This window comes from Conger conger, chromosome 3, assembly GCF_963514075.1.
Source record: "Conger conger chromosome 3, fConCon1.1, whole genome shotgun sequence".
Taxonomy (NCBI): domain Eukaryota; kingdom Metazoa; phylum Chordata; class Actinopteri; order Anguilliformes; family Congridae; genus Conger; species Conger conger.
This window is the reverse complement of record NC_083762.1, coordinates 76,420,987-76,442,414: the sequence shown is the minus strand read 5'-3', so window position 1 is coordinate 76,442,414 and position 21,428 is coordinate 76,420,987. Positions and strand designations below refer to the sequence as shown.

Below are 21,428 nucleotides of genomic sequence, written 5' to 3'. Positions count from 1 at the left end.
TCTAAGAAGACAACTGGCTGAGCTGGGAGGGCACTCGAAAACCTGTTTAAACACCCCTACTCACCACCTTATTATGAAAAGATACATTAATAAGTGAATAAATAAAAGGGTTTTTGTAATGTTTTCAGGGTCAGAAATGTAAGTCTTAGAACTAGGACTCCACTGCTTTACCAGTAGTGATTGTTGCATTAGCTTAGGGATGTTCAGTAATGCACATTCTAATAAGGTGATCTGTCAGCTAAAAAATACATCTTATCAAATCTCTCCCAGATCTGCAGTTAAGGAGGGGACTGCACAGTTTCTGGAAAGAAAAAGCAGTGTGAGCAACTCTTCCATCTCAGTTTGAGCTACACAAGCCTGGAATACACTGCCTCTAGCAGTACAAACTCACCAATCACATCACCTCCTTGCCAGTTCACATACTTCAGGTCAGGGACGGGCAAGGCAGGTCATATCTGTTTCTGGATTTCAGACAAATGTCCTGCATACACACCGGCCCTCAGGACTGGAGTTGCCCATCTCTGCTATAATCCTGCATACACACCGGCCCTCCAGGATTGGAGTTGGCCATCTCGGCTATAATCCTGCATACACACCGGCCCTCCAGAACTGGAGTTGCTCATCTCGGCTATAACCCTGCATACACACCGGCCCTCCAGGACTGGAGTTGCCCATCTCTGCTATAATCCTGCATACACACCGGCCCTCCAGAACTGGAGTTGCCCATCTCGGCTATAATCCTGCATACACACCGGCCCTGCAGGACTGGAGTTGCCCATCTCTGCTATAATCCTGCATACACACCGGCCCTGCAGGACTGGAGTTGCCCATCTCTGCTATAATCCTGCATACACACCGGCCCTGCAGGACTGGAGTTGCCCATCTCTGCTATAATCCTGCATACACACCGGCCCTGTAGGACTGGAGTTGCCCATCTCTGCTTGGCAAACTGGAGTGCCTGGAGGAAACCCACACAGACAGGGGCATGACTCGCAAACTGATATACGTCACTGTGTTTGTCTTTTGTCTGCTTTTTTCTGTGCCTGTCATGGTACCATTACCATGGCTGATGCCCTACCCAGCCCTTGTTCCTGCTGTCTGATTATTTTACCAGGTGCTGTAAACTTCACAGGCTAAAGAAAGAGGACGTGCAAACTGTTTCACAAACATCCTTTGGAGGAGAGATGCGGTTACAGCGCCCTCTGCAGGGGGAAATGGCAATGTCGGCCTGCAGTCGCAGCTGTGATAATAAGAATTATTATTATTATCATTATAATTATAGTGATACATTAAAATAAAGTCACAGGTCGACAGAAAAGCTTTGAAAGCAGAGACTGCACCAGACACAGCTGACCGGGCAGTCTGTCCCACAGGCTCAGGGAGCAGGGAGCTGGATCGCCCACAGTACAGAGCCCAGCTCTGGGCACGGCCGAGAGCCCACGGCTGTACAACCACAGTGAGAGGGGGATTACAGGGGAGACTGAAGTCCTCAGAGGCAGGATGAGTTATTCTGACCTGGATGAGTTATTCTGAACTGGATGAGTTATTCTGAACTGGATGATTTATTCTGACCTGGATGAGTTATTCTGACCTGGATGAGTTATTCAAACATGGATGAGTTATTCTGATCTGGATGAGTTATTCTGACCTGGATGAGTTAATATGACCTGGATGATCTATTCTGAACTGGATGAGTTATACTGACCTGGATGAGTTATTCTGACCTGGATGATCTATTCTGAACTGGATGAGTTATACTGACCTGGATGAGTTATTCTGACCTGGATGAGTTATTTTAATCTGGATCAGTTATTTTGGCGTCCCTCCTTGCATCTCCAATAGAAGTTATTCACTGCTGTGTTTTGTTGGTAAGTGTGAACAGAGTAATGCCATTGTAAATTTTTCAGCCGAGCAGGATGGTTTGCTTTGATTTGTTATTAATGTTTGAATATTACTGCATTTCACAAAGTGTCACTGGCCATTTTCCGCTGCAGTCTGTAGACACATCTCTTCACACTGTACCTTGACTCCTCTGTGGGAGTACCCTGATCTATTGCCACTTTGTTGTTCACCTGTCTGAATTTTTAACCCCTTGTACTTTGTACTCTAATGTAGGTGCAGTTGTATTTGTATTTATTATATTGTATTTGCATTTGTATTTGTGGTACTGTACAAATACTTGGCCTATTTTCCATGTGTCCTGGAAATGATGTTCACGGCTGTACAGCGGTTTATTGGTGAATTGTAGCTTATCTGACCTGCTCTGCATGTTCTAATGACCTTGATATGCAATGGTTTGGACATCACTTTGGATAAAGTTGTCTGTGAAATAACATACAACGTAATGTAATGCACTGAAATGGAAAATATGGGTGTGCCAATTGATTTTGTCATGCAAAGGAACAGAAAAACAAATAGAATAGAAATCATGAAAATATTTTTTATTATAAAGTTTTTGTAGATGGTTTCTATTTCCATCCAATAGAAAATAAACTCACCAAATTAAATGGTTAAAAACAAGCAGTTATTTTACATTAAAAAAAAAACTGAAAACACAATCAGTGAAGGAATAGAAAAATTATCCTACATTCCACTATTGGCATTTGGCAGATGCTCTTACCCAGAGGAGGTGCTACAAAGTGCAAAGTGCATAGCAATAACCAGGAAGTGCACTGAAAGTACAATGTCAATTGCTAATTGTACAAAAAAGATAAGGACGAGAGCCTATTTGATTCATTTGATTAATATTGACGGAAAATGTTTATACAGTGCAAAGCAATAGGGTATATACTTCCATATGAACAATAAACAGCTTACATAGCTAAAAAAAAACAAAAAACTCTGAACCTCTGAAAAACTGCTGTGTGACAGTGTCATCTGGAAAACGTGCTACATGAATGTTTTTTCATGAAATGAAAGATTTATAACAGTACAATCTGTGAATCGCGTTGAGATGGAATACGCAGACGCAGGTTGTGTTTGGTGGCTCATCAATATGTTAGGTTGGCAGGATGCATCGCAGCATCAAACAGGAGAGACGACACAATTCTACCTGTTCCTGCTGATCAGCCCTTTGGCTAAGGACGTGGGAAAGGGGAGACGGTCTTGACAAACACTGATATTGGTTCTTTAAAACAACATTTTTCTATATATTCTTTGCCCTTTATGTCTTAACAAAACACATTCAAATCAGAGTATCTTTATTCTGATACTGGAGTGTGAGTTCCTTTGTCGTTCATTAAGTTGTGTTGGCAGCCGAGGTACACTTCCTCTGTGGTTTGCATTGCAGGAACTTTGAGTTTAAATTTAATCTTGCGAGTATTTCCAGATCACTCTGCACAGTTTAGAGACTAATCTGTGTTTGTCAGTGAGAGCTGTACATTGGAGGGAGGCTCACCATTGCATTGGTCCTGCAGGGCTTTGCTGCTCTGGTCACTCCTCAGGCTGGGCTGACTCAGGTTCACCTGCAACAGTGGAAATTTAAAACTGTTCAGTCTTCATCAGACACCGTTGATGGTGAGATCAGTGGAAATGGGAAACTGTTCAGTCTTTATCAGACACCGTTGATGGTGAAATCAGTTGAAATGGGAAACTGTTCAGTCTTTATCAGACACCGTTGATGGTGAGATCCGTTGAAATGGGAAACTGTTCAGTCTTCATCAGACTCTGAAATCTGGAAGTGGATACAGCAGCACTGTGGATAGCACTGTCACCCCACCCCACAGATCTATCGAGTAATTAATGATGCTCGTTACTTTTCATCTTCCAACATCTGTCTCACATTAAATTCTAGCCTTCATGCTATTGAGCTGACATGCAACCGCAATGTAACATACATTACCTTACATTAATGGCATTTGGCAGACGCTCTTATCCAGAGCGACATACAGTTGATTAGACTAAGCAGGAGACAATAGCCCCCTGGAGAAACGCAGGGTTACAGGCCTTGCTCCAGGGCCCAACGGCTGGGCGGGTCTTATTGTGGCTACACCGGGATTAGAACCACCAGCCTTGCGTGTCCGAGTCATGTACCTTAACCACTACACTACAGGCTGCCCTGCAATGCGTTTAGCATGTAAACTGAGTAAAAGTGCTGAGTAAAGCCTATGTCCAGTGACACTGTAAGATACTTTGAACAGTGTCCTTACTTGCATGGAGTCTCGTCCAGGACCAGTACCACCTCAGAACCAATAGCATCCCCAGGGTGGCCAGCGCTACAATCACCACCCTGACCACTGTCTCAGTGCTCCACCCTGTGTGAGAGGGAACATGGGGTTAGTGTGTCTGATGTAGTCTGTTCTCAGATTCAGTGTGTCTGATGTAGTCTGTTCTCAGATTCAATGTGTCTGATGTAGTCTGTTCTCAGATTCAGTGTGTCTGATGCAGCCTGTTCTCAGATTCAGTGTGTCTGATGTAGCCTGTTCTCAGATTCAGTGTGTCTGAGGTAGTCTGTTCTCAGATTCAGTGTGTCTGATGTAGTCTGTTCTCAGATTCAGTGTGTCTGATGTAGCCTGTTCTCAGATTCAGTGTGTCTGATGTAGCCTGTTCTCAGATTCAGTGTGTCTGATGTAGTCTGTTCTCAGATTCAGTGTGTCTGATGTAGTCTGTTCTCAGATTCAGTGTACCTGATGTAGTCTGTTCTCAGATTCAGTGTACCTGATGTAGTCTGTTCTCAGATTCAATGTGTCTGATGTAGTCTGTTCTCAGATTCAGTGTGTCTGATGTAGTCTGTTCTCAGATTCAATGTGTCTGATGTAGTCTGTTCTCAGATTCAGTGTGTCTGATGTAGTCTGTTCTCAGATTCAGTGTGTCTGATGTAGTCTGTTCTCAGAGTCAGTGTGCCTGATGTAGTCTGTTCTCAGATTCAGTGTCTGATGTAGTCTGTTTCTCAGATTCAGTGTGTCTGATGTAGTCTGTACTCAGAGTCAGTGTGTCTGATGTAGTCTGTTCTCAGATTCAGTGTCTGATGTAGTCTGTTCTCAGATTCAGTGTGTCTGATGTAGTCTGTTCTCAGATTCAATATGTCGCTATTTTTTTAATTCATTTTTAATTTGATGAAAGTTTTCATGGAAATAATGTTCATGCAGACATCCATGCAATATCCCAGGAAAGCAGTTACAGGTTACACTCTGCACTTCCGTGTTACGTCGCTCTGGATAAGAGCGTCTGCTAAATGCCTTGTAATGTAATGTAATGTCGTACAGGCAGCCTGGTTTCTAAACATGGCGTGCTGGTACGTTACTTTCTTAACTGCAGGCTCATCCCTGCAGTACCGAGTGGTGCCTTAACTGAGCCCTGCCACAGCCTTTCAGGAGGACATAACTCTACGAATGTCTGCCCTTGTGATTGATTACAAACGCAGCTCATCAGCAAGGGCTGTGGGATGGAACTGTTGTGTTTGTGTCTTATTTTCGGCCCCTTACTCAAGCCATATGTTGAAGCAGGAGTGAAAAATCATTGTCCTCCAGATTCAAACTGCTGTTCCTAAAGACCTTAAGACTGTCTTACTGTTTGTCTCAGACCGCCATGGTGTCCATTGACTTGCCGTGATGCAGGCTGTGCAATGGTTGAGGAGGGTGTGGTAGGAAGGTGTCACTGTTTATGAGGACAGAGGCCTAACCCATCCCTATGGCTGGAGGATTGTACCTTGCTTGATGTGCGTTGTTGGCAGCGTGAGGTGCAGGGGAACCTGTGCTCTGAGCACGCTCCCTGTGAACACCACACAGGCCCAGTGTAGCTGGTCTTCAGTGAGGCTGGGCAGGGTGAGGCTGAGCATCATTTTTGGGGTTCTCTTTGTCAGGACCTCCTGTTTTACGAGCTCCCCCCTGCCCCCCTTCATCCGGAGCCAGGCCAGGGTCACATTGTCGATCCCCTGCGATATCTCACAGTTCAGCACAACTGACTGATTCCTGGAAAGACCACCAGGGGGCTCTGCAGAGACTGAGAGAGTACATGCATTATTTATTTATTCAGGAAAAATGCAGATATCATCCATTATTAGTAATGGAGTTTCCGTAAAAAGTGCACTTCCTTCATGATTTTGGACCAACACTTCTGTTGCTTACTGTTTGCTGATGATGATGCATGACACAGAATTTTGTAAAACAAACAAACTAAAACTGAAACTAACATAGCGAACTTAATAAGCATCATGTTCAATCAAACGGCGATGTATTCAGTCCTGTAAATTGTGTAATCTGTAAACTTACCCCAAATAGTTACCAGAGTTACTGTACTGTACGTCTGTCCATCATAATAACAGGTGTACCCTCCACTGTCGCCAAACTTCACTGGTGAGATTCTCAGAGGAAACTTATACCCATCATAGACATCAAATGAGAATCTTTCTTTATCTGTCTCCATGGAAACTGACACATCCTTGTGTTTATCAGCTGAGATCAGAAGGATTGAGGACTGAGACAGTGGGGTCCAATACCACTCAGCTTTATCCCATGAGCTGTGAGAATGGCAGATTAGCACCAACTCACTGCCATTCAAACTCCCTCTGTACAGAGTGGGGTGTGTCCTGAATGTACCTGCAGAAATAAGTTGTGGTTAGAATCACTTTATGTCCAGTTGGCACATGTACTAATGCTACAGGTAGTGAGCAACAAATGTACATAACTGTGAGCAAGTCAGCCAACTCAGAAGATGGAAGCCTCATTACAGAATAGCCCCTGAACAATATAGCACCTCTTACAGCCATGCAAGCTATAATTACAGACAGACCAGCATGCCTACAGATTTGTGTGAGAACATGGCATGCCAGTACTTTTTAAATGAACTAATGTACATATAATAATATATATAATTAACTAATAATATTTTTTCTCTTGTTTATTGTCTCCTTTTTTAAAAACCATAATATATTAGAATGAAATATAACTGTAATTTATATCTACAGTAATGAGTGAATCATGCCTACAGTATGCATTTACATTTCATTATTATTATTATTATTATTATTATTATTATTATTATTTGAACAACCTTTATCTCAGATGGAAACATGCATGTCAGAACATTGTTTGGAGGAATTTCAACATTAATATGTTAGAATACTTATAACTTTGTTTAAACAAATGCACATGTTATAAATTCAGTGGCGAGTCAGTCATTTTGTCCTTCAAATAAAATTGGTGGCGGCACGGATGGTGCAGTGGGTAGCACTGCCGCCTCACAGCAAGGAGGTCCTGGGTTCGAATCCCTGTCGGCCAGGGCTTCTCTGGGCGGAGTTTGCATGTTCTCCCCGTGTCTGCGTGGGTTTCCTCTGGGTACTCTGGTTTCCTCCCACAGTCCAAAGACATGCAGGTTAGGCTGATTGTAGAGTCTAAATTGCCCATAGGTATGAGTGTGTGAGTGAATGGTGTGTGTGCCCTGAGATGGACTGGCGACCTGTCCAGGGTGTATTCCTGCCTTTCGCCCAATGTATGCTGGGATAGGCTCCAGCAACCCTGTTCAGGATAAGCGGGTTAAGATAATGGATGGAAATAAAATTGGTGCTGAATAGGGGTCTGAGAATATCCTAATCCCCCTAATTTGGAGAATCTCATGACTGTTCATAGCTGCGCAATCCCTCATACGTAGTGTCAGCAGCCTCCTTCTTTTCATACCACAGCCCACAGCCCACAGCCAAGCTCCCACAGAGCTAGAATAAATATTCTGCAAACTTGCCACATACAGTATCTGCATTTTCAGAAACTACACTGGATTTTTAAGATGACTAGGGTAGCACATGGATTCATCTTCAGTGTTAAGACACCACATTTCTGCTTATACAAAAGAAAGGTAAAATCTAACAATGCTTTTGTAGAAGCTCCACTGAAAAATGCATGCAGAGTATCATACCCTCATTGACTCTAAATGTATGGGGAACGCTGAAAATAAGCGATCCGTTCCGTCGGAGTGTACAGTTATATGATCCCGCACTGTACTGCTCAGCACTGTGGATGATGATGTGGGCAGTGTTGTTGTAGAGCAGCGTTGTGTTAGCAGTGGGTTCTCTGTCCCGTTCCCAGGCCAGTGTAGCTGAATCTGGAAGGTGGGATACCTCACAGCTCAAGGCCACATCAGAACCTTCATTTATTATGGACCTGGGCGATTGAGTCACTGTAGGAGGAAAGAGATATTGATTTAGAGAAAGGTAAGCCTTTTCATCAAAACATTGTGTGGGCTACATCTCGCAACTATAGTAATCGAATTGAAAGCAATATATTATACACAGTCCTCCAGTTCTGTGTTGAGAATTTAAAGAAAAACATAACTGAAAATACATTTTAACCAGCCTCTTGTGCTATATATGATATATTTGCTCTATATAATATCTATATCATAGATCTAATCTCAGAATTAATAAAGCATGGACTTAGAACAGGAGCCAAATGAGTGAGTACAATTTTTTCCAGTTATATTGATTCCATTTTAAATATCATTTAAATTTAACATCAAATTCAACTTTTGTGAAAGTAAAATACAAGATATAACTATGTTATGCATTATGTATTTAATGTAGTATAAAATAGATATCTTTTTTACTGTACATTCATGACAACCTACATAAAAGAGTACATTTACCTTTTACAGCAGACACTATAATCTGGGCCAAGTTGACGTTCTCTGGTTTAGTTTGAATAAAAGTAAAAACCCCTGCAATCTCTGACTGTGATTCCAGACGAATGCCATACTTGCTTTCCTTTGAAATAGAAAAAAACAATGAATTCCTCACAAAGTCTCCATTGGACTGTATAGTTATTATGAGTCTTTTATTGCTTCCATCATGTGGTGTCCACTCCCAGATGAATTCTGTCCCTTTGGGCTCAGCGGGGGCTTGTAGAGAGATGTCTTTTCTCTGCCCAGGAACGAAGTATTTGTACTGCACTAACACTGCAGAAAGAGAAAAATATATGAAATATACCAAGATCCAATTGTGTTCCAGGCAAGACAATATTGCATGTCAATATGGAGGTTAATTGCAGTTAGTTAATTCCAGTTAAACCAGGTGATTAAATTCAAGATAAAACCAAAGGAAGTCTGGAAGCTGATACAGAACTATGAATTAAGATAAAGGTCATTTTTTTTGCTCTTGATTAATGAATATTTGAGCTGCATTTGACACTGAGATGAGCTCATACCAGCTGTAGTCCTGCTTTTATACCTGTTCAAGATCTGCACCATCTAAAATTTCCCTCGGGATGAATAAAGTATCTATCTATCGATCTATCTATCTATCATGTCTTTTTCTATGCTCAGGGTGGTTGTAGAATTTTACAAAACTATTCACTTTTAGCTGACACTTCCTGGAGGGGGAACCTGGCAAGCAGAAATTTGACCTGTTTGCTGTACGCTATCAACATTTCAATCTTCTGTTGATGTTGTTATATTGTGATTTTTTCCATGCAAAAACATGCATTTTTCTGGGTAGTGAATGTGTATGTATAACTGCATGTATACTGATAATAATAATGATATTATTAATATGTAATTAATATTTTAATATGAAAAGATTACAATTTTTAAACAGGGTGAGTAACTACCTGGCATTTGTATACAACGCCATTTCATGGATTAAAGCAATATGCTGAAACTTTTTGCCTTCTCTTGGAATGTTTGATTGGATCTGTGTGAGATCTATATCTGAATACGAAAGTAAATGTATCACCAAGGCGGAAAGAGAGACTCACCCTCAGCTGAAAGTGTGTGACAGTACCATGATATCCAGAGTAGGGTCCACCACTGTACCATCCCCATGGTTTCTGCCCTATACAGGCTTCTTACTGGTGCCTAACTTCTGCTCTACACAGCCTTCTTACTGGTGTCTAACTTCTGCCCTACACAGCCCTTCTGATTACTGGTGTGAAGCTTCTTTCCACGGTATAACTTCTCAGGAAATGACTAGAATAAGAGGAAGTACAAAGTGCTTTGGCTAAACTGTATCCTGCAACAGATTTCAGACGTTTAATGAGTCTTGTGAAATCTATGGTTCTGCTCTTGGCTGTGCTAAGCACTGTGACATCTTTGACATCTGAAGTAATAAAGCTATCATTTAACGAATGTTTACTTCAGTTCGTAGAATGATGCTCTTTTTTGTTCACAGATATATTATTATTATGGAGAGTAAAGCGTTCATCTATTGGTTTGCTTTGATATGTTATAAATGTTTGAATATTGGAATTTTTACTGCATTTCACAAAGTGTCACTGGCCATTTTCCGCCACAGTCTGTAGACTCATCTCTACACACTGTACCTTGACTCCTCTGCGGGAGTACCAAGTGAAGACTCATCTCTACACTCTGTACCTTGACTCCTCTGCGGGAGTGCCAAGTGAAGACTCATCTCTACACACTGTACCTGGACTCCTCTGTGGGAGTACCCTGATCAAGTTTTTGTCGAGGGTTTGTATTTCCATCTAATAGAAAATAAACTCACCAAATTAAATGGTTGAAAACAAGCAGTTATTTTACATGACGAAAACTTAAAACACAATCAGTGAAAGAATAGAAAAATTATATTACATTACATTATTGGCATTTGGCAGATGCACTTATCCAGAGGAAGGTACTACAAAGTGCAAAGTGCATACCAATAACCAGGAAGTGCACTGAAAGTACAATTTCAATTGCTAATTGTACAAAAAAGATAATGAGGAGGGCCTATTTGATTAATTTGATTAATATTTATGTAAAACTGTTTTTTTTACAGTGCAAAGCAATAGTGTACATACTTCCATATGAACAATAAACAGCTTACATAGCTAAACAAAACTAGCTAAAATATCATCCTAGCAAACAAGTTATAATGTGTATGAATTGAAAGCAATCTAATATATAAAAAAGTTTTTTTCAAGAGCAGCAGAATAATATACAGCACTGGAGGTTCAGGTCTGGACCTCTGTAAAACTGCTGTGTGACAGTGCCATCTGGAAAACGTGCTACATGAATGTGTTTTCATGGAATGAAAAGATTTATTAAATTAAAGATTTATAACAGTACAATCTGTGAATCACGTTGAGAAGGAATACACAGACGCAGGTTGTGTTTGGTGGCTCATCAATATGTTAGGTTGGCAGGACGCATCGCAACGTCAAACAGGAGAGACGACACAATTCTGCTGGTTCCTGCTGATCAGCCAGTTGGCTAAGGACGTGGGAAAGGGGAGATGGTCTGTTTGACAAACACTGATATTGGTTCTTTAAAACAACATTTTTCTATATATTTTTTGCCCTTTATGTCTTAACAAAACATATTCAAATCAGAGTATCTTTATTTTGAAACTGGAGTGTGATTTCCTTTGTCGCTCATTAAGTTGTGTTGGCAGCCGAGGTACACTTCCTCTGTGGTTTGCATTGCAGGAACTTTGAGTTTAAATTTAATCTTGTGAGTGTGTCCAGATCACTCTGCACAGCTTAGAGACTAATCTGTGTGCGTCAGTGAGAGCTGTACATTGGAGGGAGGCTCACCATTGCATTGGTCCTGCAGGGCTTTGCTGCTCTGGTCACTCCTCAGGCTGGACTGACTCAGGTTCACCTGCAACAGTGGACATTTAAAACTGGTCAGTCTTTATCAGACACCATTGATGGTGAGATCAGTTGAAATGGGAAACTGTTCAGCCTTCATCAGACTCTGCTCTTGGTGAAATCTGGAAGTGGATACAGCAGCACTGTGGATAGCACTGTCACCCCACCCCACAGATCTATCGAGTAATTAATGATGCTCGTTACTTTTCATCTTCCAACATCTGTCTAACATTAAATTCTAGCCTTAATGCTATTGAGCTGACATGCAGCTGCAATGTTACAAACATTACATTACATTAATGGCATTTGGCAGACGCTCTTATCCAGAGCGACATACAGTTGATTAGACTAAGCAGGAGACAATAGCCCCCTGGAGCAATGCAGGGTTACAGGCCTTGCTCCAGGGCCCAACGGCTGTGCGGATCTTATTGCGGCTACACCGGGATTTGAACCACTAGCCTTGCATGTCCCAGTCATGTACCTTAACCACTACACTACAGGCTGCCCCGCAATGCGTTTAGCATGTAAACTCAGTAAAAGGGCTGAGTAAATCCTATGTCCAGTGACACTGTAAGATACTTTGAACAGTGTCCTTACTTGCTTGGAGTCTCGTCCAGGACCAGTACCACCTCAGAACCAATAGCATCCCCAGGGTGGCCAGCGCTACAATCACCACCCTGACCACTGTCTCAGTGCTCCAGCCTGTGTGAGAGGGAACATGGGGTTAGTGTGTCTGATGTAGTCTGTTCTCAGATTCAGTGTGTCTGATGTAGTCTGTTCTCAGATTCAGTGTGTCTGATGTAGTCTGTTCTCAGATTCAGTGTGTCTGATGTAGTCTGTTCTCAGATTCAGTGTGTCTGATGTAGTCTGTTCTCAGATTCAGTGTGTGTGAAGTAGTCTGTTCTCAGATTCAATGTGTCTGATGGAGTCTGTTCTCAGATTCAATGTGTCTGATGTAGGCTGTTCTCAGATTCAGTGTGTCTGATGTAGTCTGTTCTCAGATTCAGTGTGTCTGATGTAGTCTGTTCGCAGATTCAGTGTGTCTGACATAGTCTGTTCTCAGATTCAATATGTTGCTATTTTCTTTCATAATTTTTTTTATTTGATTCCATTTTTCATAGCAATAATATTCATGCAACATCCCAGGAAAGCAGTTACAGGCAGCCTGGCATGCTGGTTTCTAAGCATGGCGTGCTGGTACGTTACTTTCTTAACTGCAGGCTCATCCATGCAGTACCGAGTGGTGCCTTAACCCACTGAGCCAACAAGTGAACAAGTAAAACATCATTGTCCTCCAGATTCAAACTGCTGTTCCTAAAGACCTTAAGACCGTCTTACTGTTTGTCTCAGACCGCCATGGTGTCCATTGACTTGCCGTGATGCAGGCTGTGCAATGGGTGAGGAGGGTGTGGTTGGAAGGTGTCGCTGTTTGTGAGGACAGAGGCCTAACCCATCCCTTTGGTTTGAGGATTGTACCTTGCTTGATGTGCGTTTTTGGCAGCGTGAGGTGCAGGGGGACCTGTGCTCTGAGCACGCTCCCTGTGAACACCACACAGGCCCAGTGTAGCTGGTCTTCAGTGAGGCTGGACAGGGTGAGGCTGAGCATCGTTTTTGGGGGTCTCTCTGTCAGGACCTCCTGTTTTACGAGCTCCCCCCTGCCTCCCTTCATCCGGAGCCAGGCCAGGGTCACAGGGTCAATCCCCTGTGATATCTCACAGTTCAGCACAACTGACTGATTCCTGGACAGACCACCAGGGGGCTCTGCAGAGACTGAGAGAGTACATGCATTATTTATTTATTCAGGAAAAATGCAGATATCATCCATTATTAGTAATGGAGTTTCCGTAAAGTGCACTACCTTCATGATATTGGATCAACACTTCTGTTGCTTACTGTTTGCTGACGATGATGCATGACACAGAATATTGTAAAACAAACAAACAAACTAAAACTAAAAAAGCGAACTTAATAAGCATCATGTTCAATCAAACTGCAATGTATTCAGTCCTGTAAATTGTGTAATCTGTAAACTTACCCCAAATAGTTACCAGAGTTACTGTAGCCGCCACGTGTCCATCATAATAACAGGTGTAGCTTCCACTGTCGCCAAACTTCACTGGTGACATTCTCAGAGGAAACTTATGCCCATCATAGACATCAAATGAGAATCTGTCTTTATCTGTCTCCATGGAAACTGAGACATCCTTGTGTTTATCAGCTGAGATCAGAAGGATTGAGGACTGAGACAGTGGGATCCAATACCACTCAGCTTTCTTGAATGAGAAGTGAGAATGGCAGATTAGCACCACCTCACTGCTGTTCAAACTCCCTCTGTACAGAGTGGGGTGTGTGTTCAATGTACCTGCAGAAGTAAGTTGTAGTTAGAATCACTTTGCACCTCTTACAGCCATGCAAGCTATAATTACATATATCGCGTATAATTATTATAATTACTTTTTTTTCCTTTTTTAAAAACCATAGTATACTAGAGTCAAACATAACTGTCATTTCTATCTTCAGTAATGAGGGAGTCATGGCAAATTTTCCACATATAGTATCTGCATTTACATACACTACACTGGATTTTTAAGATGACTAGGGTAGCACATGGATTCATCTTCAGTGTTAAGATACCATATTTCTGCTTATAAAAAAGAAAGGTAAAAGCTAACAATGCTTTCGTAGAAGCTCCACTAAAAAATGTATGCAGAGTATCATACCTTTGATGACTTTAAGTTCATTGGGAACGCTGAAAATAAGCGCTCCTTCCGTCGGAGTGTACAGTTATATGATCCCGCCCTGTACTGCTCAGCACTGTGGATGATGATGTGGGCAGTGTTGTTGTAGAGCAGCGTTGTGTTAGCAGTGGGTTCTCTGTCCCGTTCCCAGGCCAGTGTAGCTGAATCTGGAAGGTAGGATACCTCACAGCTCAAGGCCACATCAGAACCTTCATTTATTATGAAGGGCGATTGATTCACTGTAGGAGGAAAGGGATATTGATTTAGAGAATGGTAAACCTTTTCATCAAATCATTGTGTGTGCTACATCTCAAAACTATAGTAATCAAATTTAAAGCAATATATTATACACAGTTATCCAGTTCTGTGTTGAGAAGTCAAAGAAAAACATAACTGAAAAAACATTTTAACCAGCCTCTCGTGCTATGTACTCTTAAAAACAGGCTAATGATATCTATATCATCTCAGAATTAATAAAGCATTGACTTAGAACATGAGCTATTTGAGTGAGTGCAATTTTTTCCCAGTATATTGATTCCATTTGAAATATAATTTAAATCTAACATCAAATTCAACTTTTGTGAAAGAGAAATACAAGATATACCTACGTTATGCGTTATGTATTTAATGTAGTATAAAATAGATATATTTTTTACTGCACATTCATTACTTACAACCTACATAAAAGAGTATATTTACCTTTTACAGCAGACACTTTAATCTGGGCCAAATTGACTTTCTCTGGTATAGTTTGAATAAAAGTAAAAACTCCTGCATTCAGTAAACGTGGCTCCAGACGAATGTCATACATGCTTTCCTTTGAAATAGAAAATATCTGTGAATTCCACACAAAGTTGCCATTGGACTGTATAGTTAATATCCGTATTATATTGCTTCCATCATGTGATGTCCACTCCCAGATGAATTCTGTCCCTTTGGGCTCAGCTGGGGCTTGTAGAGAGATGTCTTGTCTCTGCCCAGGAACGAAGTATTTGTACTGCACTAACACTGCAGAAAGAGAAAAATATATGAAATATACCAAGATCCAATTGAGTTCAAGGCAAGACATTATTGCATGTCAATATGGAGATTAATTGCAGTTAGTTAATTCAAGTTAAACCAGGTGATTAAATACAAGATAAAACCCAAGGAAGTCTGGAAGCTGATACAGAACTATTAAGATAAAGGTCATTTTTTTTGCTCTCGATTAATGAATATTTGAGCTGTATTTGACACTGAGATGAGCTCATACCAGCTGTAGTCCTGCTTTTATACCTGTGCAAGATCTGCACCATGTCTATTTCTATCCTCGGGGTGGTTGTAAAATTTTACAAAACTATTCTCTTTTAGCTGACACTTCCTGGAGTGGGAACCTGGCAAACAGAAATTTGATCTGTTTGCAGTACACTATCAACATTTAAATCTTCTGTTGATGTTGTTATATTGTGAATTCTAGTTAATATATTGTGTTATATTTTCATTCAAAAACATACATTTTTCTGGGTAGTGAATGGAGTCATTGTAAATATCTGCAAAATAATTTTAGAATGTGTAAGTATAACTGCATGTGTACTGATAATTAAGGCAATATGTGGAAACTTCTCCTCTTGAGTCAAACACGAAAAATTAGTCTGGGTCATTTATTATAGTACTTAACTGTGTCACATACTCCTCTTATAATTAAGACTGTATTTTTCAATATATATCTAGATAAATATATATTTGTACATATATGTTTGTTTAGATCTGTGTGAGATGAATACATGAATACTATGAATACATAAGTAAACGTATAACTAAGGCAGAAAGAGAGACTCACCCTCAGCTGAAAGTGTGTGACAGTACCATGATATCCACAGTAGGGTCCACCACTGTACCATCCCCATGGCTTCTGCCCTACACAGCCCTTCTTACAGGTATCTAACTTCTGTCCAAGACAGCCCTTCTGGTTACTGGTGTCTACCGTCCGCCCAACACAGCCCTTCTGATTATGGGTGTGTAGCTTCTTTCCACAATATAACTTCTCAAAAAATGGCTAGAATAAGAGGAAGTACAAACCACTTTGCCTAATCTGTGGTATGCAAGGGTGGCACGGATGGTGCAGGGGGTAGCACTGCTGCCTCACAGCAAGGAGGTCCTGGGTTTGAATCTCGGCCGGGGCCTCTCTGTGTGGAGTTTGCATGTTCTCCCCGTGTTTGCGTGGGTTTCCTCCGGGTACTCCGGTTTCCTCCCACGGTCCAAAGACATGCAGGTTAGGCTGATTGGAGAGTCTAAATTGCCCGTGTGTGAATGGTGTGTGCCCTGTAATGGATTGGTGACCTGTCCAGATTGTATTCCTGCCTTTCGCCCAATGTATGCTGGGATAGGCTCCAGCCCCCTGCGACCCTGTTCAGGATAAGTGGGTAAGGATAATGAATGAAAGAATGAATGAATGAATGAATGAATGTGTTATGCAACAGACTGCACACGTTTAATGAGACTTGTGAAATCTACGGTTCTGCTCTTGGCTGTGCTCAGCACTGTGACATCTCTGACATCTTTGAAGTAATAAAGCTATCATTTAACTAATGTTTACTTCAGTTATATATTATTATATTATCAGATATATTATTATTATGAGGAGTAAAGTGTTCATCCCCAAAGTATATGGAACACACTTTACTGGCTTCTGTTTGAAACTGTTTCACCACTGAAGCTGCAACACTTCACATGAAAGCATGACATGTGAAGAGGGCGGCCTGTAGCGTAGTGGTTAAGGTACATGACTGGGACACGTAACGTTGGTGGTTCTAATCCCGGTGTAGCCACAATAGGATCCACACAGCCTTTGGGCCCTTGAGCAAGGCCCTTAACCCTGCATTGCTCCAGGGGAGGATTGTCTCCTGCTCAATCTAATCAAGTGTTCATCGCTCTGGGTAAGGGTGTCTGCCAAATGCCAATTAGGTAATGTGATGTAATGAAAATAGCTAATGCAGAGATATTCATAGGCAAATGTGCTATTGTTGCTATTGCCTAAAAAGTGCCAATGATAAAAAGTATCAAAAAAGGAAATGTATCCAAATAAAAAAAGGATACATATTATACCTTGAATGACCCACAGTTAAAACAGAGTCAGGTTTTGGTTACCTATGTAAAGCATTCATTGAGGGGCATGGAATTTGAAAGTACTTTCACTCAGGTCAGAGCAAATTTGTGGAACCTGAAAAAAACAGTTATGAGAATGTGTGTAATTAACGCATATCATTACATTACATTAATGGCATTTGGCAGATGCTCTTATCCAGAGTGACGTACAACAAAGTGCAAAGTGCATACCCATAACCAGGGATCTTTCAAGGCTAAAATCGAGGCAAGTGAGGTAATAGGTTCATTTCAGGGCCGTATGAATTAATAAACCTATCCAAAGGCGATCTCTCCCAACAGAGAAAGAGCTTGTATCATAGTGGTTATGGTACATGACTGGGACACGCAAGGTTGGTGGTTCGATCCCCAGTGTAGCCACAATACGCACACTGGGGATCAAGCAAGGCCCTTAAGCCTGCATTGCTCCAGGGGAGGATTGTCTCCTGCTTAGTCCACTCAACAGTAAGTCGCTCTGGGTAAGAGCGTCTGCCAAATGCCATTAATGTAATGTATCTTCCAGTGGAAGGTGAAGGTGAAGGTCTATGATCCCCATAATCAATGACTGAAATAAAGGTGCAACTTCTCTCTGAACACAGGGAAGCACGGTCTATTCCTATAAAAGACGGCACACTTCACCTGCAGCCGTTTAGAGTGGCTTGTGACTCACACACACGTTCTTAGCAGGCTGACCACAAGGGGGAGCCATTGGCACCCAGAAAGCTGAAATTCATGCTACATAATTACATTGTTTGTCCTTATTTACCTTATGTGAGGTTTTCATCAATCCAAATGCACAAGTATTTATAATGGGGGAGTCCTTCAATAGAATGCATATCTGGACATTTTCATCATACTTTTATTTATTTATTTATTTTTTTGGTCCCAGTTCATGACAATTCTATCCAAACAAGATTGAATAATGAGCAAATGCAATTTTTTCAGCGGTTTTACTATTAATGATAATAACTGCTTTTATCATAGCATTCCTGGCAGTCTATATATTAAAATACAGATTTTTTTGTTCCAAACATATAAAGAGTGAAGAGGTAGCACTGCCGCCTCACACAAAGGAGGTCCTGGGTTCGAATCCCTGTCGGCCGGGACCTCTCTGTGTGGAGTTTCGCCCAACGTATGCTGGGATAGGCTCCAGCCCCCCTGTTCAGGATAAGCGGGTTAAGATAATGTATGGATGGATGAAAAACGTAATGAAAAAAAACTACTGCCAAATAAATGTAACATGGCTATAATGTTTATATTTTACAGAATACAACCATCTACTTTACAGTCAAAGTCAAAATATTATTACTTACTGAAAGCTTCATTTAGCAAGAAAGAATGCAACAGTGGCAACTATTAAATGTTAACAAATCACAGGAGAAGCTTTACATTGTCTTCTTCCATCTCTGATGGAATTGCACCGTACAGACGTGTATGTGGACATTTTGTTTTGTTCATCCATTTGATTGCTGCACATTACTTTTTGCAAATGCTTGCATAGACCACCTTATCAGGTTCTTCTTCCTGCAAATATACATATACATATCAGAATTTTGGTTAACATATACTTTGAACATGTTTGAACTCTGAACACTTGTTTGGCCACCAAACAAGTGAAATAAAATGATCTGGATGACCAAATATTTGTGAATTAAGAACTGTGCATTTTTAACGTTACTGGCTCAAAGTCTTCAACAATAAAAAGTAGACCATCTGTATACAAAATGCAGCCATTTCATATTGGATTGCTTTCATGAATATGAAATGCACAGTCTCCATTACTGTATGTAAATGACAATAAAATCCTAATGTGTTCTCCTGCTAATCTCTGGGAACATACTTACGGAGCGATACTGGATGTTTGACTGGCTCCTTTGTCTGTGACGGTCTGTAACACCAAACGATCAAACATCATTACATAACCAAATGATAACTTGCTTGTACTGACTTCATATTTATGAGAGTGGTAGCAGTTATGACCTTGTTACCTCTCTCATAAATATAATCTCCAATCCCAAATACTTATTATGGAACTTCTCATCACATGGGAGCACATTAGCCAAGCCTCGTATTACGAATAACTTTTGCTGATTGGATGGGCACCACAGGCCTACGTACATGTTTCAAGATGTAACTCCAACTCCTGCTTTTAATAGTTGAATTAAGTCAATCATTTATTTGATTTGAAATTGTAGATAAAGCCAGCTGCAGGTTGAACATACCCTGTGTGTCCTGGGTGGAAACAGGTTACCGTTGTCCAGTGCAGGAGTGAACCGCATTGTTGCCGACAGCTGTTCACAAAATGAGGCAGAAATAATTGGTGGGAAGGAAAGCCACCAGGCACAGCAGCCCTTGGGGGAATGGAGCTCTGCACCCCTTTCATAAGGCAGTGGGCGCCCCACGTTTACGTGTGGCACCCGTCCCATCACCATCACTGGAGAAATCCCCTGAAGTGCAATATGACGATTTCATAATAACGACAAGGCTGCAGACTTACCGAGACTGAGAGCGGTCTGGGAGAACACAGAGTAATGGAGTTCTTCACTTCTTGTCTCCTCTGTAGAGACGCGCGGGTTTGCTGTTTGTAAGAAAGCGCACACAGCCGATTAGAACGCTGATGATGCACACCGTCCTCTGGCTCACATGTGAAGCAGCAAAACACAAGAAGCTAATTAACTGCCTTTTCATCTGGATATATTACTATTTTAGGATCGTTCAGAACTAACACACACACACACACACACACACAGAACAGTGGTGCCCCTCAGGTAAGCTCCGTCCCTCCCAGACTCTGCTGCGACTCCCAGGAAGCTGAGTCCACTGATGGGGCCAGCCGGGGCCTCTGACTACGGGGCCCAACCTGGGCCTGAACGGCATCACACGAAGACCACCCTAGAAAGGGCTAAACTCCACGGGTTCCCTTGAGTGGTCGACAAGGCCTGCATCTCAATACACATTTATTTTAAATTAAATTTAACCCTTATTCAACCAGGGTCGGCTCGTTAAAATTTCTCAAGAGCGACCTGGCCAAGGCAGGCGGTGGCAAGTCAAATGCACAATGTTACAGACAGAAACGTACAATAAGTTACTATACATGTGTGAAAACCAGATCTTAAATCTAATACAGCGCGCCGTGTCTAATCAAAACGTCGACAAGTCAACGAGACTGCCTCTAGCTTCTTTATCGTTGATGTAAAAACCAGCTCAACACGTTTCAGATCGTTCTGTAACCTTGTCCAGATACAGGGAGTTGAATACATTAAAACATGTACCCTCCTTTCCCCCACCACTAACTCATCTCCTGTCTGGAAGGATGGGGGGAGGAGACGAGTGAAGGAGAGGAGGAAGCAGTGGAGGAAAGGAGGATGCAGTGGAGGAAAGGAGGACACGAGTGAAGGAGAAGAGGAATCAGTGGAGGAAAGGAGGACACAAGTGAAGGAGAGGAGGAAGCAGTGGAGGAAAGGAGGATGCAGTGGAGGAAAGGAGGATGCATTTTTTCCAGTATCGGGGGGCACCAATAGTCAGATTAACGACACCTGTTGCTAACAGGGCGGGACTTCCATCGTTTCTAGAGCAGCCACTTCGCAACAACTGTGCTTATATGGAGTGCCTGAACAGTGTGGATCTTCTTTTTGGTGCATACCGCCCTCTTGTGGACATAGTAACAAACACACCGTATTAAATTGATGTCTGATGACCAAATATTACATTACATTATTGGCATTTGGCAGATGCTCTTATCCAGAGCGACATACAGTTGATTAGACTAAGCATGAGACAATCCTCCCCTGGAGCAATGCAGGGTTAAGGGCCTTGCTCAAGGACCCAACGGCTGTGCGGATTTTATTGTGGCTACACTGGGATTAGAACCACCGACCTTGCATGTTCTGGTCATTTACCTTAACCACTACGCTACAGGCCACCCAAATATTATCACTAAGTCCTTTCTCCCCACAGTTTGCCCGCTTCTCATTTCACAGTGAGGCAGTGATGATTTTGCAGCATGCCCTTCACGTCGGACTACACACTGACTGCGAGAGACCTGTAGGGGCCCTGG

The 21,428-nt window shown here is 41.8% G+C and overlaps 1 protein-coding gene across 1 annotated transcript; it reads right to left on the bottom strand.

The window, feature by feature from the left end:
- Nucleotides 1–2,426: 2,426 nt before the first annotated feature.
- LOC133125079 (uncharacterized) lies at nt 2,427–9,874 on the bottom strand. The gene is made up of 7 exons (XM_061236792.1): nt 9,681–9,874; nt 8,575–8,883; nt 7,849–8,109; nt 6,210–6,536; nt 5,647–5,940; nt 4,149–4,253; nt 2,427–3,464 (listed from the first exon to the last, which is right to left on the bottom strand). Exons 1-7 carry the CDS (start codon nt 9,745–9,747, stop codon nt 3,433–3,435), a joined length of 1,395 nt encoding a protein of 464 aa, XP_061092776.1. The 5' UTR covers nt 9,748–9,874; the 3' UTR covers nt 2,427–3,432.
- Nucleotides 9,875–21,428: the final 11,554 nt, after the last annotated feature.

Excerpts from the sequence above, each read along its gene's own strand:
- LOC133125079 (XM_061236792.1), bottom strand. The coding sequence starts at position 9,747 with ATGGGGATGGTACAGTGGTGGACCCTACTCTGGATATCATGGTACTGT. Across the intron at positions 8,110-8,574 it reads TATAGTGTCTGCTGTAAAAG|TGACTCAATCGCCCAGGTCC; the intron begins GTAAATGTACTC and ends TTCCTCCTACAG. Across the intron at positions 5,941-6,209 it reads AACTCTGGTAACTATTTGGG|TCTCTGCAGAGCCCCCTGGT; the intron begins GTAAGTTTACAG and ends GTACTCTCTCAG.